The 15,925-nt window shown below is 38.4% G+C and overlaps 1 protein-coding gene across 1 annotated transcript in view; it reads left to right on the top strand.

Annotated features, from left to right (window-relative positions):
• LOC129514655 (docking protein 6) overlaps positions 1-4,627 on the top strand; it is a 363,401-nt gene extending 358,774 nt beyond the window's left edge. The window contains exon 8 of the mRNA XM_055333417.1: positions 3,432-4,627. Coding sequence (XP_055189392.1) covers positions 3,432-3,571 — 140 coding nt within the window. The 3' untranslated portion in view covers positions 3,572-4,627. The remainder of the gene's footprint in view (positions 1-3,431) is intronic.
• The last annotated feature ends 11,298 nt before the right edge of the window (positions 4,628-15,925 follow it).

Below are 15,925 nucleotides of genomic sequence, written 5' to 3'. Positions count from 1 at the left end.
AGGGGATGCATTCACCTCATTTGTCTTCAGGGGTTGATTTGGAGGGAAAGTGTACGAAGCGTTTAAATAGAGTCTCTGTGTCGTGGTGTGAACAGTCTATTCTAGCAAGTGTTTAATTGAAGCCACAAAGTTGATTTCTGTTTTGTTTTCACCAAAGGGCATAATTCAAATAGACGTTGAGAAAATGCTTAATCATTTCTCTCTTTTGTTCTCATGCTCATTGTTGCCATAATCACACAGCACTTAGAAAGCCCTCCTCTGTACAGTTCTGATTGAGGTGTGTTATTTTTGTGATAAGCATTAAATGGCATCATTTGTGAATTGTCTATAAAGAAATGGGTGATGTAAAAATGTCGTAATTTAATTTCCAGTTAGACTAGAAATTGTTCATAGAGGTGAAGAAGAAAACAGTGTTGACCATGATGGAGAATAATATTCAAAACCGAGCCCAGCAAGGAGCAGCTCGCTGACCTGGAAGAGAAAGCTAGACATTGAGCGAGAACACCAGAAAGAATATGGACCCATGGGGCACGGACAGGAGGGGCAAAGCCAGCATCTGCTGGGTCCCTCGAGTCCCGGGCGTGTTCCCGTGTGGTGTGTCCCCCAGTCCTCCAGGCACAGGGAGCAGAGGGAAGTTGTGGTTCTTGGAATGATGTGCGCAGCTCTGCAACATGGCTCTTCTGAGCTCTATTGGGATCCTGCACTGATTCTGGAAAGCTCTGACTGCATGCACACTCCTTTTTTTTTTTCAAAGATTTTATTTGTTTATTCATGAGAGAGACACACAGAGAGTCAGAGCCATAGGCAGAGGGAGAAGCAGGCTCCCTGCAGGGAGCCTGATGTGGGACTCGATCCCAGGACGCCGGGATCACGTCCTGAGCTGAAGGCAGACGCTCAACGCTCAACCGCTGAGCCACCCAGAGGCCCCTGCATGCACCTTCTTTCCTCCTCCTCGTTGTCTATCCTTGTCTGACCCTCATTCCCAAAGCAGCCTGTGGATGGCTTGTGAAGTCAGGGACTGTACTTTCCATTCATGTGTCTCCCCTGTGGTCTTTTGAACTGTTTCAGCAGGTGTTTGACGAATAGTAGTTGCATGATTCAATTTCCACACTCAAGATTCTAGGGTAAAAATCTGTGTGTGCCAGACTGTCCCAAATCCACAACTTCAGCCTTCACTTTTAGCCCACAAGTAATGTGAACTAAAGGTGTTTGCCAGTGCTGGGAAACAGATATTTCTACTTTGTTCTTTAAATAAGATAAAGGCAAGACCAGGAACAACTCTCTTAATATTAGAATTTCCAGCTGGTTTATGCTGATAAATGCCAGTATCTCCACTTGTGAGAACTTTGAATGATCATCTAGTGAGTCAATGGCACAATAAGGAGGTGAGGTTGTTAAATGTTTTAAGTGATTTTTTTTCCATATCAGATTACTCTCCCATAATTTTGTCACATAAATAACATTTAAAAAAAAAAATAACATGTCAAAATGCCACTTTCTGCAGGAGTCCCTCTCTGACCATCCCATATAGGTGACCCTGCTGGAGTCAGTGGTGACAGGTTATCTTTTCACTGGGGTGACCGCACTTATCATGCTTGAATTCAATGACAACACATTGATTTCATAATCAGATTAGTCATACAGCACCATTAATGTCAACTTTCCAGAATTTGCAGATAAGGAAACTGAGAACCCAAGAGACAAAGTGAGTCTCACAAGGTTGGTGACCCATATAAGTAGTAGAAGGAGCGTGCATAGCCGGTCTTCTCACTCTGAACTCACCCCAGGTCCCCCTAACTTCTCCCTTTTTCTGCCTCTTCCCAGAAAGAGAAGACACGACCACATGGGATTTTGAGACAATCTAAAGGACTATTGACAGTGCTAGGAGGGAAGTTATAGAACCAACAAGGAATTGTGAAGGATGGGCAAACAGCATGCAGCATTACCCACCTCCGTGTAAAGGGGCAAAGAGAGGAAATGTGGATGGGGGCCCTGGGAGAGGCAGGGAAGGGGGCAGGAAGGTTCCGAGGCTCAGAAAGCAGCTGTGCTGGCACAACCACAACAGCAGCTGCTGGAGGGCCAGGTAGAGAGCACGTGCCCACATCCCCCAACTCCCCTGATTTGCTCCTGGGGAGATTTAATCTACAAGAGAATTAGGCCAACAGTGAATCTAAAGTGATTTTTATATAGAAAGCAAGATTTCACTCTCACGATTTTTAAACATTGAGAGCCTCTACCAGTTTAATTAGCCTTTTATTACCCAAGTCATTTGCCTTTCTCCCTGGACCCCAAGCTTCAGAAATTGCAAGGATGTTTTACACACCTGCTGATGAGTGGCTTTAGGTGCGTGACCTCAGGAAGGACAGCGCCACCTGCGAAACAGGATGACATGTTCCACATTTCTGTGATAGCCGACTGTCTCGACTGGGTTCCTCCTGGTAGAGAATAGAAACATTACAAATCAGACTGGATGCATCTTTTCTTTTGGATGAAACATAAACTCTGGAGAGGCCACGCACATTGAGTCTAGCTTTCTTTGCTCACTAAGCTCATCCCTTCCATAAATAACATTCTCCAGATTGAAGAATAATTAATTTTCAGTTAAGAAAAAGAATGGGAAGGCCCCTGGAAAGTCCATCTGAAACCATACAATGACAGTCTCACCCTCTGTTGTCAGCATTCTGACAAGCTTTCCCATGGTCACTTCTGTTTGGGTTTGCATTAGACAAATTTCGCGTTTCGGGGATGCATCTGAACCATCAAAAGCATAGATGGAATTTTTCCTTAAATATATTTTCTAGAAGATTCGACTTTTCAGCCACTCGAGTAACCATAAAAGTTTATTGTTTAGGCTCATCATATCATGGAGTCAGTTCAGTTACTCACAAACCTGACAGGATAAATCAGGGCCTTGAAGGCTACACTGGTGAAAGCTTTTCCTGCTAATTGATGGTTACTGGTGGGGATACAGTGTAATTTGCCTGCTCAGGAAAGGTTTTAAGAAAATGCCTAATATGCTCTTGTATGCTGAAAGCGAGTATAAAAGAAAAGAATACAACTTACGGGCCCTCCATCAAAACCAGCTTTTTTTTTTTTTTTTTTTTCAGAAAAACTTTTCTGCTTTTGTTCCGATAGCTGAAGGACATACTAGAAGTTTGAGATCTCTCAAAAGTTTACCTTGCACTCTGGCATCTGAATTTTTGACCAGACACGCTTGAGGAAAATATTGATCCCTGAATACATTTTTAACTCAGAAAGGAATAAAGCACCAAATTTCTCCATTTTTCACACCTCTGTGCTTACCTGGAGCTCTCTTTTGAGCATTTGCAGCCTTCTGCTTTGTTTGTATGGTTGTCTGTTTGTTTATATATATCCCCTTGCTTTTCTGAGTCTATTTCTTAGCACACCTCTTCCTCCTTCCCTCCTCTCAGGTCACGGGTTTGGTTCCTCGAAGATGTCACGTGCACAGACATTTCCCAGCTACGCCTCGGAGCAGAGTGAGGAGGCCCAGCAGGCTCTGTCCCGGTCGAGCAGTTACGGATTCAGCTACAGCTCCAGCCTCATTCAATGACACTCAGAGAGCCGCTGCTGACCAGAGACACAGTCTGTCCGGACCTGCTTGTAGGGTCACTGCACCCTCTGCCTCCTGGAAGACCAATTGCAGTAAAAATTGAAATGGGTCGGGTGTAGCCCCAGTCCCAGTAGAAGGTTAAAACCTGGAGTTCTGCTTCCTTGACTCTGTGGCTAAGTCCTTTATTTATTGAATTTCTTGGGGGGAGGGGAATCTATGTTTTACAAAAATAGAATCCAAATCGTATGAACAGTCATTTAAATAAAATTCTTTGGTACGGACAGTAGCAGAAGTCTGGGCACCATGAGAAGTTGCCCACACTGGGTTGGACCTGGGCGCGGGACATTAACTCTGTCCTCATGGCTCGGCCCTCCCGCCTGGTGAAAGGGTCTGTCCTTGGACATAAGGTCACCCACCACAAGCTCTGTGGCTTGGAAGGTTTTAACAGGGACAAATCCAGTAAGATCTACAAATGGCATTATAAGTCTCCATAGAAATAAGCCCAGTGACAATTAAGGGAACACAAGAATTAGAACACACTGTTGAGCAGGCCCTGTAGCTCCACTGTGTGTGTGTGCGTGTGTGTGCACCTGTAGACAAATACAGATTCGGATATTGCTATATCCATCTATATCTAACACGTATATATCAACTGTGTGCTGAGGGTGACAGGATATGCTCACTTACATTGTTGAAAACTGTAATTTGGTGCATTAAAATTAAGATTGTTATGTTGAATAGCTACTTTTAAAATAGTGCTGTAAAAAAAAAGGCTTTTTATTAGCAAAAGTATTTACGTAGTCAAGTCTGCTCCTCTGACAAGTATAAACGAATATTTGAGAAGGAAGTTCACTTGAAAATGAAAACAAAAGACCTGGTCTAGCTGTCCCACGTGTCCTGTCGCCACCCTGTCTTTTGGGTTAGTACTTCCTTGTTGGCAATGTCTGTCTCTTTGGCCATCCCTCTGAGCTCCATGAGGAAAATCGGGTGTGATCACCCACCAGCTTCCATTTAACCTCAAGAAATAGAAAACTTTAAATGAGAAACTGTTTTTCAAGAAAGAAATTTAAATATATATATATATATATATATATATATATATATATATATGTACCGAAAAAGAACTCAGCTATTTTGCAGTCAGAAGAACAATGGGCACAGAATTGTAGATATTAATTATTTAAAGTTTTATAGATGCTGTTCTCAACGAGCCATTGGGCACTTTGATTTCCTGTGTAACCAGAATTTGCTAGGCTTTACTTCCTCTTTAATGAACATTGGCTGGGATTATAAGTGAAAACGGATCAGATATAATTTTTTTCATCTCTGACAGTAGTTGACAAACCTACCAAGTTTAAAAGGAAGCGGTGGCTTCCGTGTGAACTAAAAAATTTGGCCGATTTATTTAGTGTCAACAGATATTTTTGTCCTTAATTTTGAAGTTTACTCAAGTAAAAATAAAAATCATTCTGCCTGGATTATCTGATGCCACACACCTAAAATGGTCAGCTTGTAAATACTCCACGGGGAATCCAAAGAATAGTGAGCCCAGATCATGTAAGATAAAAGCCTGATTTTTTTTTTCTTAATAGCAAAATTCTTTAAACTATTAATGTTAGTCTGTGGAAGGAGTACTTGTTTTGTTGATCTCTAATAAGACTCTTCTTTTTTAATCTCTATCCATAGCTTGAATGCAGATTGCAAACTTATTTCAGAGAATAACTACTGCATAGAAACGGTTCTGGGTCTCTCCTAGATGAATTTACACTTTAGAGCAACTACCTAGACTCTCTGAATCTCTCAGATTAAGAATGAAAACCCCATCAAGATGCTAATCATAAGAGTCAATGTGGCTGTGAAAAATAATTATCTTAAGCTTTCAGGGATAAAAAGAAAATTACTCAAACTCTCTGCACTGTGAATTTTGCTGACATAGCAGAAAAGCAGACGACTGGTTCCTGACGAGGACACAGCCTCCCCTAAAATCCCAGCTTTCAGGGTTACACACCTCTGAATCACTCAGCACATGGCATTTGTTTCTGAAATGCCTTTTGTAAAACCCACCAGAGCAACTCCCCGCTGAGACCATTTGAGCACAGCTCCTAGTGGTGCCACGTTCCGAGCCAGGCTCTGGCCCGCTCACTCAGTCGAGCTGTTGCTTAGAGACCACAGTTTCTACATGGGACTTGTGGGGAAAGGCCCTCAGGGGTCCTGGTTCATGTCTCAGCTGCACTAATGTGCGAGAAACACAGACAGCAAGTCCAGGGGCGATTCTGCTAATTAGATGAGTCTGCTCTTGTGTCTATTTGGTGGAAGACACAATACCTGCATGCAGTTGCTTCCAGAACACCATTTGCTTGTGATCATTACCAGTGAGCATTTACTGAGGAGATACCAAAGATCAGGCTAGCCTTGGGCCGGTTCACTCCGAAAATAATGTCATTAAGAGTGTGTGAGAGAAATGTCCCTCCCAAGTCTTTTAACCCAATCTCATTACAATGAGAATAATGCTTTAACGTCTCTCGTGGTACATTTTTGGAGATCTATTCTAGCATACTTTTCCATCTATACTTATAATTGTAGCTGAGTTAAAAATTGCTAACCGAACATATAGGAGAATTTATATTAGCCTAATATACTTGACATAAGGCAGTGTGCATTGTAATAAAAATGACAAGCAAATAAATCTTCTACAGAAACCAAAGATGAAAGAAAAGTTTCCATACCATTCTCCTGGAACTTCATAAAACCAATTCACTGGAGCAATTAGAATGGTCGTAGGCACGTATTCAACTCCCTTGAGCTCACGGGTTTTTGACTGAAGATGCCTCTACACTTTGCAAGTCATTTTTCTCCCTCAGACGCTTTATTATAGCTTTCCTGCAGTTAGGGTTGCTGTGAACCAAAGACAACCTTTGGCTCCTTCTGAAAGTGACTCAGTTGGGATCCCAACCAGATTTAGGCAAGTGAGGGAAGATGGTCACAGTTTCCATATTGGGGTATCCGGTTGGAAGACACAGTGGTGAAGAACTTGACATAAGTAATGGAGGCACTTCTGAGAGCAGAGGAAAACTGGAGGGTGTACACAGTTCTCACAAAGATGACACGGGCGGGGGTGTTATTTCTTATGTCCCCAAGTTTTCTTCTGGAAATATTCATCATTGCACTCATGACCAATCCCTGACACATTTAAAGTATGGAAAAGTATAAAATAACCTCAACCCAATCGTTTACCATACTGGTGGGAGAAAAATAAAACACATCTTTCACTTACTCGTTGACTGAATAATAGGCACTTGGAACTAATTTATTTACACAAGTTGCAGATACGTATGAATCAATGGGTTCTGGCCGCTGCCACAATATGAACTTCATGAAATAAGAAATGTTTATAGACTAGGGAAGATGCTGTTGGATGGAGCATGTGAAATAAAATGAAACCTATTTATTAAAAGTAAACCTCACTTTTTTTCACCAAGTAGTAACTCGAGTACTAGTCCTAGTATCTTGTACAATTTTTCTCTGTCTTCACTGGGCAATTATGTTTGAAAATCATTTATCACCTATAAAATGGTCAGCCACTAATACTTTCTGTCCAGTATAGAAACAATGGACTGATAAATAACATTACACTGTTAATGGTTTTTACGGATCCAATTTATTTATTGCATGCGGTGTCTTTAGAGTAGATATTAAAAAACACATCATAAAAATTGATGTCTGCCCCTCATTCTTTGGTCAGTATCTCAGAAAACTTTGTAAAAAAAAAAAAAAAAACCACGATTACCCTACTCCCTAGATTATTTGAGCCACTTCCTCAAATCAACCATTAATGCTACAGTGAAAACAAGCTTAAGCAAATTATAAGTCTTATAAAAAAATCATAGTCCAGTTCTGATGATTATAACACAGCACAATAAATAGGCAATGTACATTCAGTGGGGCTGAGCTTTAGGCCTTTAACACATTGTGTCTTAAATATTATACTAAAAACTGCTTACAGTGAAAATGATACACTTTTCTCCAATTCTACCAACATATGTTGATTAGTATCTTGCAATTTCAAATTACTTTCTCAGTCATTAACTATACTTCACAATTCCCCAATCTTGGCCTTCTCCAAATAAGAAATGGCCACTATATTTCTATTAATAATCATAACACTAGGTGATGTGCCACACAGATGAATTTCTAGCCTATGAAATGTATGGAGGACAATTTTCCATATGGAAGGGGCAGAGAAGAAGAATGGGAACTAACTCAGGAGGGCAGCAACTTAGATAAGGTTATAAAGATTCCAATGAAATGTCCAAAGTTGCACTAAGACTCTACTTTGTTAACATTCCAATCCCAGTTCCCTATCACAGATTTGACCTTCTTGACCAACTTCACTGAGTACCAAGCATGCAACTGAAAGAAGACAGCACTTGCATCACTTTTTGAAGTGACCACAGAAAGACAGCACATAACCAATAAGTATACCTCCTTGGGTTTAGTGAAAAGTATTGAACATGATCTTTCATGTAATAAATATGTAATAAAATCCCCCTGGTAAAATGTCTCTTCTTATCGTTTTTGTACATGTCAACTTCATTTGAGTTTCAAAATGAAGGTATATCATCCATGACCCTTGGCTGGAGGCTAGAAGTATGTCAGAAGAGACCAATAGCCTCATGCGTACATTCTCTATGAACATATTTGCAAAATTTTTCCGCCTTTTTCCTCCCTGAAACTACCCCAAATCCTTACTTTTTTACTCAAGAATGTGAATCTTTGTTGTATCATTTCTACAATTATTACAACTCGGGGCGGTAGCTAGTTTACAGACTCTAGTGGAAGTATCATGAGATGTTGGGCATATTTTCTGGATGGGCAGGATGCTAGCTAGCTCTGGAAGCAATCATGTAGAATAAAGGTACCACTTTACATCCTACTCAGGAGGAAACCCAAACCCATGGTGTTGTCATTTGTTGAAAAGGCAAAGAAACAGAGATAGTTTTGTCTATCTTTTCCCCCATTTAGATGCAGTGGGAGTTGAGAAATGCCACAGAGATTCTAAATAAATAGGCCCTGGAATAACATTTAAGTGTCTCCTCAGATTTTTTGGATGGTCCTAACCCTTCCTGGACTCATCACTAACTGTGTCTAGAGAGGCTTTATAAGGCAATTCTTTAGACTTGTAGGTCATGAATGATAGGGATAAATTTTATTACTCTTACACAGACACCCAGTTTTCATTGAAATTCAAACTTCTTTATTCTAAGGTGATAGTCAAACTAAAAAAAAATTAAATGTATTCCTACTTATTCATCATACTGTAATTGTGGTTATTATTTTTGGGACTTTTATCACTATGTAACACTTTGGCATAATTATTTAAGGCATTTGTCACAATGTAATTAGATAATAACATCGGGGTTACATTTTGTTTCATGTGAACTTCAAAAATCTGTTTTCAGTTGAAATTGGAAAATGTCTTTTTTTATAATAAAATAGCTTCCATATCAAGTGTTTTTAATACACTTTAGTAGGCAATTATTTAAATTAACTCAAGTCTTGATAGGAAATAAGTTAAAATTACCAAGTAATACGAAAACTATATTTTACTCATGATTTTCATACACTTTTCCCTAGTTTAAGATTTTTATACCTTGTAAACATTTCAAGGAGAGAAAGAATACATTTGTAATAGAAATTTTACAATTTCCTTCTAATAATTCTGTTTAATAGGTTTTTATTTTATTTTACCTCATCTTCTCCTACCCTATATTCCATATTCCAATTTTAAGAAGAATGAACAAATTTAAATTTTTTAATAGTTATTTGGAGCCATTTTTAATTGTTGATTCAATTAACTTTCTCCATCTGTTCTCTACTTTTAAGTTGATGTTAGACTTAGAGCAGAAAATCAGCCCTTTTTGTAGATACGGAATTGTGCGTTGAGTAGAGCAAGGATCGACCCTGACCCTGCAGTGGTGTTCATACTGGAATCTGGTTGTTACCTTAATTCACCCAAGTGATCCACAGCCTCATAAGCTTATTTTTGGAAATCTGAAGTTTAAAAACCTAAATTCAGGAAAGGAAGATTGAGATGATGACTGAATTTTTTTCAAAATTCACTACAGATTTTCTCTCGAAGAAAAACAATGTGAGAGGGTTTCTGTGGTGTTCCAGTATTGTATTAACTATATGAGACAGATGGGCTGAAAGCTGGGAAAATGAAGAATAAAATGACAATAGCATCTTGATGTTATATATAAATAAAAAATTAGCATGGTATAGGTCAATATGAAATCATTTGACTAATCAAATTCAGATTTACATATCCATTGCAAATTCAAAGAACAATGCTTATTCTTATCTATCTACATATATATATATATATATATATATATATATATATATATATATATATGTAGTGGGTTCATTGGGAGAAAGGAAGCTCTAAATTTTTGTGAAAACTTAAATAGAGAATAGAGATTCCTTCCAGTTATAAGGCACTCTATATTATTTTGGTAATAGCAGGCAGTATATAAACCACAACAAATCCGTCTACTCCCTGACAATAAATGAGCATAAAAGCCAAAATCATCTGTACTCAGATGACTGAACTCCCAGGATCTGCAGAGGCCCCCTATTACCTTCTCTGCACAAACCCTAAAACACACACAAACACACACACACACACACACACACACACACTTTTTTACTTTTAACCTACTCTGTACATGCTACATTTGTTATCTTTTTCCTAGTCCACCCAGAATTATCCCATCTTTCCGAATCCTTATCCCTATGAATCTTCAAAATATGTTAAATTATGTGTTATATGTTTGCTTTCTACAAATTCTTTAAAATTAATTTATATATACTTTGTGAAGTCTACTGTAAAGGGATGTCAGTTGTCATTGATTAAATATAATGTTTATGATTATTTTGATAAAAATAACTTCGGATGCTAGGCTCTTGTTAAGAAATAAAATATCCATGACAAATTTGCTTCTATTGGAAATTATATGATTTGACATACTTTATTTTTAATCACAATCTATTCCAGATAAATAATAGTTTGGGGACATCTGTACTTAAACCCTAGTTGAGCCACGTTTGGAATGGAATGCAAAGGAATAGCTGTCCCTGGAACCTAAATGTGAATTTCTGGCAGAACAGAAAATATTATAATAATGAGGCAATAATAAAATTAGGAAATTAAATTATTTTAAATCTGTCTGTGTGATTTTTCCCCTCGGTAAAAACACACGAAATACACGGTGTAAGAATTACCTTCTTCTGAATTCATAGTTTCTATATCTCAATCCTTAGTAAATACACCTAATCAATTGTCTTTAATATCTTACTCATAATTCTAAAAAATTTACAATTGATATGGCTACAAGGAGGTTAATTTATAGTAATTTAAGTAATTTTCCATTACTTAAAAAAGGCAGTTCAAAAATACTACTTCACACAATTTTGCATGATTGAGATTTTGAACATCTAAATTGCTGGTTTTTACCCCTGAGTTATTTAATATTGTTAGCACTATGATATTATATGATTTCCTTATATTTTTATCATCATGTAATGAACTGTAACTATGTAATTAAACAATTCTGACAATCATAATCTGCTAACCTTTAAAATGTCATTTATTCATTCATTGGCTATTTTCAAAATCAAGTAAAAGAAGGCTCTTTGTTAAATGTAAAATAACTGAGAATTTATTATGTATTCCCAGTATTTTCCTAATCCAATGTTAAATCATTTTTATTAGGGTGACTGTGGCTTGGTGGAATCATAAAATATTAATGTTGACAATGCATTGGTGATCAATACTTTTATTTTGTAGTGAAGTGACATCCAGACTTTCTAAGTGGCTTTCACAGTATCATAAAACTGGAAAACAGTTTTCCCTCCAGCACTGTGCTCACCCTTTCACAACTAAAGAAAATTACTCAGAATGAACATTAGGTAGACAAAGATTTCATATCAAAGATGAAATGTGTACAGTCATGACCACACTATATTTTGATGACTTTACTATTTTCCATTCTGTGATATTGACTCTTTGGTCACTTGGATTTAGACCTGCTTGCAAATGAGCTTACAGAATCTGTTTCTCAAACTTAATCTTTAAATATTAGTTGGGCATTTGTTGTTAATTCACTAATTTGTTAGGAATATTCCTTTTGTAGAGTTGTGTCTTTATTTTTTTTTAATTTTTATTTATTTATGATAGTCACAGAGAGAGAGAGAGAGAGAGAGGCAGAGACACAGGCAGAGGGAGGAGCAGGCTCCATGCACTGGGAGCCCGATGTGGGATTCGATCCCAGGTCTCCAGGATTGCGCCCTGGGTCAAAGGCAGGCGCCAAACTGCTGCGCCACCCAGGGATCCCCGAGTTGTGTCTTTAAAGAGAGTGCAAAGTCTCCATCTCTCTTTGATGGTCAGAGACATCAAGAGTGGGTGAGGAAGCCTGGATTGAGCAGTCATAGTGCTAAAATGTCCAGTTAGGGTAGGACTGGCCAAAGTCATGAATTTGAAGAAAGCAATGAAAACTATATGAGAGCTTTCAGTTCTACACACCCAGGAGAAGTCTGGAACATGTTACGGAGGGACAGTAGAGGGGCCCTTCTTTGCAAATGCTGAACAAAACACAGCTTCTCCTGGTATATGATATGAATTTTTGGTGCCACTTTCATAACATGTTGTGATGTGAACCTGATGGATTTTTCTTCCCTTTTTCTCATTATTAAAACCATGAGAACTATATTTGCTGGGGAAAGTATCAAAAGTGCGAAGGTTTGTATAAGTTTGCAGCTGACATCAAGAAGATATTTAATAAATGTAAGTCACAGGGCACAGCCCCAGAGAAATTACTCTGCTATTTTTGTAACTTACAAAGAAAAACAAAATCCAATAAACTCCCAAATGGCAAAAACACATCCTTATTTCTAAGTTAGTCAAGAAAAACTTTAGACAAATTTACCTAATTTTTATATCCATATGGCGAATTTTAAAAATAAATGTTTGAGCAAGATCTAGATAGAATATCTAAACATTCATGGAAATATGAATTATCAGAATATCTAGGTGTTTCAGGTTGCTGCTTTATATATGCTCCAAGGCCAATCAGTAAATATTTCCTGAGAGCTTGCTCCCTATAAAACATGAGAAAAGGGCACAGAACATCTCCTGGCTCCTGGTTTTTGCCTACTTTTAATTACTTTGGATGCACATCAGTGTCAGGCAGGAATTGTGACAGCAAATGGGTCCTTGGCTTCTGCAGAAGACATGAGATGGCTTGAAACAAAGGAGTTGGGGAAGGCAAGAGAGGCCAGCTTCCCCAGCTTCCTAAATCCCTTTCTCAAAGTGGTCTCTGGATTTCTCCCTCAGCCTCCTCTGCCTCTTGCTCCTCCTATTCCTCTTCCTTCACCACCTCCTTCTCCTTTCTCTTTCTCTTTGTCTCTTTCTCTCAATAGTTAAGACCCTGCATTTTTTAATCACAGAAACAAAATTAGCTCCCATTATTCAAACTGTAAAAATATTTTAAAGCACTTTCTCTAAAATTCCCAACTCCTCTCTTGACACAAACTTGAGCATGAGACAAACGTGCAGTCGCCTACTTTCTCTGCATGTGTGAATTACAGAGATCTACATACCTTATACTCTTCTGGATATTTGCAGACTTTGGATACAAGGTAGCCAAAAGAGAAAATGCTGTTTTGGAATTTAATTTAAAAAACATCCACTGAATCTTCAAAGAGCTAGGATTCAAAATGACCAAGAGTTGAGCCCTCCTCTGAGGAACTCACCATTTAGGGAAGAAGTATGCACTTCAAGTCATGAAACAAGTATGATCAGTCTAGTGGGATTTAGCCAATATCGTTTGATGTAGTAAACCCTTTCTTGTTCCAGTATCCATTAAAAACATTTTAGTTAGCCTGATGTTTTTAAGGTTTATGGTTTTTCAGTAATTATATTTCAGAGAGCTAAATATAGAGATAAATGTTCAAAACAATAAATACTAAAGCCACTGACCAGAAATAACCCTCACTCTCAGGAATATAATCTAAAGAAAAAAATGCTACCAAGGTATATGATAGATATTCTACTTAGCTCCTCTCCCTCCTTCTGCACCACAACCGATCCTCTTTCTCAATACTGAGAGGGGATGGCATTTGAACCATCGAGATTGCAGGAACCATTGAGAGCTCTGACTGGGAAACAACTGAAATGAGTCATTATGAGTTTAGAATTTTTAAATGGGAGGGCTAGGCATTCAGTAAGAAAGAATGCCCAATGCTACTCTTAATATCATGCACACTAGACTGATGTGGGTACTATTTGATATCCGAAAGTCAACATAGTATGTAGAAATATAATTCCATCCTTCGTGTGACATCTGTCCTAGTTCTCCAATGGAGATGTAAAACGTACAGAGATCTAAGAGGCATTACTCCCCCAGAGATGTTATATTATGGTGCTTAACATTTTAAACAATAACATTGATATGTTTTACTTAACCATGTGTTTAAGTTAAATTTATGAGTGGGATTTGGAGCATTACACTCTTAAATATTTCAGGTCATTGCTGATGACTCTTGAGTAAAGAGATCATGTTTGTCCTTTTTGGTTCCTATCTAGATACTGTCTTCTCCCTGAACCTTAAATAACATATGATTCATACAATGGTAACCAATGGTTATTACGAATGTTTTACCCTAAACTGAAGGAGATGGTAACAGGTTTGGGGTTGTTTGTTTGATATTAGTTGAACAATACAAATGTTCAACGCTACTCCCATTAACATGTGAAGAGAAACAGGGTTGAGTTTGGGAAGAAATTGCTGAATGATCTCTTTGAAAAGTTTTGCAGTATTTAATTTATGGTCATATGTAGCAAAGAAATGGTGGGGCAGCTCTGCCTTGGTTCTGTCTCTTGTGGTAAAGTGAGTCACACATTGACGAGAGCGCTCCAATAGCGACAACTGTGTAACATTCCCACAGGACATGTGGACATTCCTTCTTGAGTCGCCTTTCTGTTTTTTAAGATTTTATTTATTTATTCATGAGAGACACAGAGAGATAAAGAGAGAGAGAGAGAGAGAGAGGGAGGGAGGGAGAGAGGGAGAGAGGCAGAGACACAGGCAGAGGGAGAAGTAGGCTCTGTGCAGGGATCCCAATGCAGGAATCAATCCCGGAACTCCAGGATCATGCCCTGGGCCAAAGGCAGGCGCCAAACCACTGAGCAACCCAGGGATCCCTGCCTTTCTGTTTTTATCTTTCTTTTTATCATGTGTTTTCTTCTGCAGAAACCAAACAGTAACTAATTATATCCATAAATGTAACACCTAAAATGTAAATATGTGTACATATTTCTTGATCATACTGTTAACGCCTCCCTTGGCTTCTCTTATCCACCAATTTTTCTAATACTCATTTACCTTTTATGTGACTAATCCTTAAAATAATTTAACATTGAATACATGTGACCAGGGAAACACTTCTTTGTGACTTGCATTTCAATCCATTTTAGCAGAATCCCAAAAAAGCTCATTCAGTCTGGTGCTACAGACTACATCCTGTGATGGATGGATGTTACTGACAGCTCCTCTAATTTAATTTTTGCTGATGGAGTAGATTTAACCCATTACTGTCTTAGGGTTTGAGATGGAATTTCTCTTTACTATCTTTTGCTTCTTTTTGGACTAAAAATTTTGTGAGGACTGGTTTTGATCTGGACATAGAGAAACTGAGCATAATCCCATACTAGTTTTCAGACTTTATATTCACATTCATGCCAAGTTTTTATTGCCATAAATATTTTGTCAGATGGATCTATGGTTTATGAAAATGGGCCAAAGAGCAACACAGAGCAAAGTCAGATGGATCCAAGTCTAGTGTCAGACCAGCTTCATAATGTCAGAACAAAGAAACAGGTCAGAAACCAAGGCACCAGAAAACACATGAATTAAAAGCACATGGGGAAAGGACTTCCAGGTTCAATGCTAACATATAAAGGGCTTGGAAGATGTCACTGCCTTGATTACAACAAGAAAAAAACTGATCAGATTAAAAATTGGTGACTTCTCTTGTATCTACAAGAGAACTGAGATTTCAAGGCAAACCCCCAAATCTGCAGAAACAGACACATCTAGAGAGATACAGCAACCAATATCTCCTTACCCAGATCTGAAGCACCGGAGCCACAAACTATGAGGAACACTTAAATGGTGAGCTGGATGAATTGTTGACATATAACTGTGGGTAATACGACTGGGAGAAAGTCATGGCAGCTGTGGCCTGGGAAGGACCCCACACTTCCTTGAGCTTTCCCTCCAGGAAACCCACCAG

This window comes from Nyctereutes procyonoides, unplaced genomic scaffold (assembly GCF_905146905.1).
Source record: "Nyctereutes procyonoides isolate TBG_1078 unplaced genomic scaffold, NYPRO_anot_genome, whole genome shotgun sequence".
NCBI classification, from domain to species: domain Eukaryota; kingdom Metazoa; phylum Chordata; class Mammalia; order Carnivora; family Canidae; genus Nyctereutes; species Nyctereutes procyonoides.
This window is presented reverse-complemented; position numbering and strand designations above follow the sequence as displayed.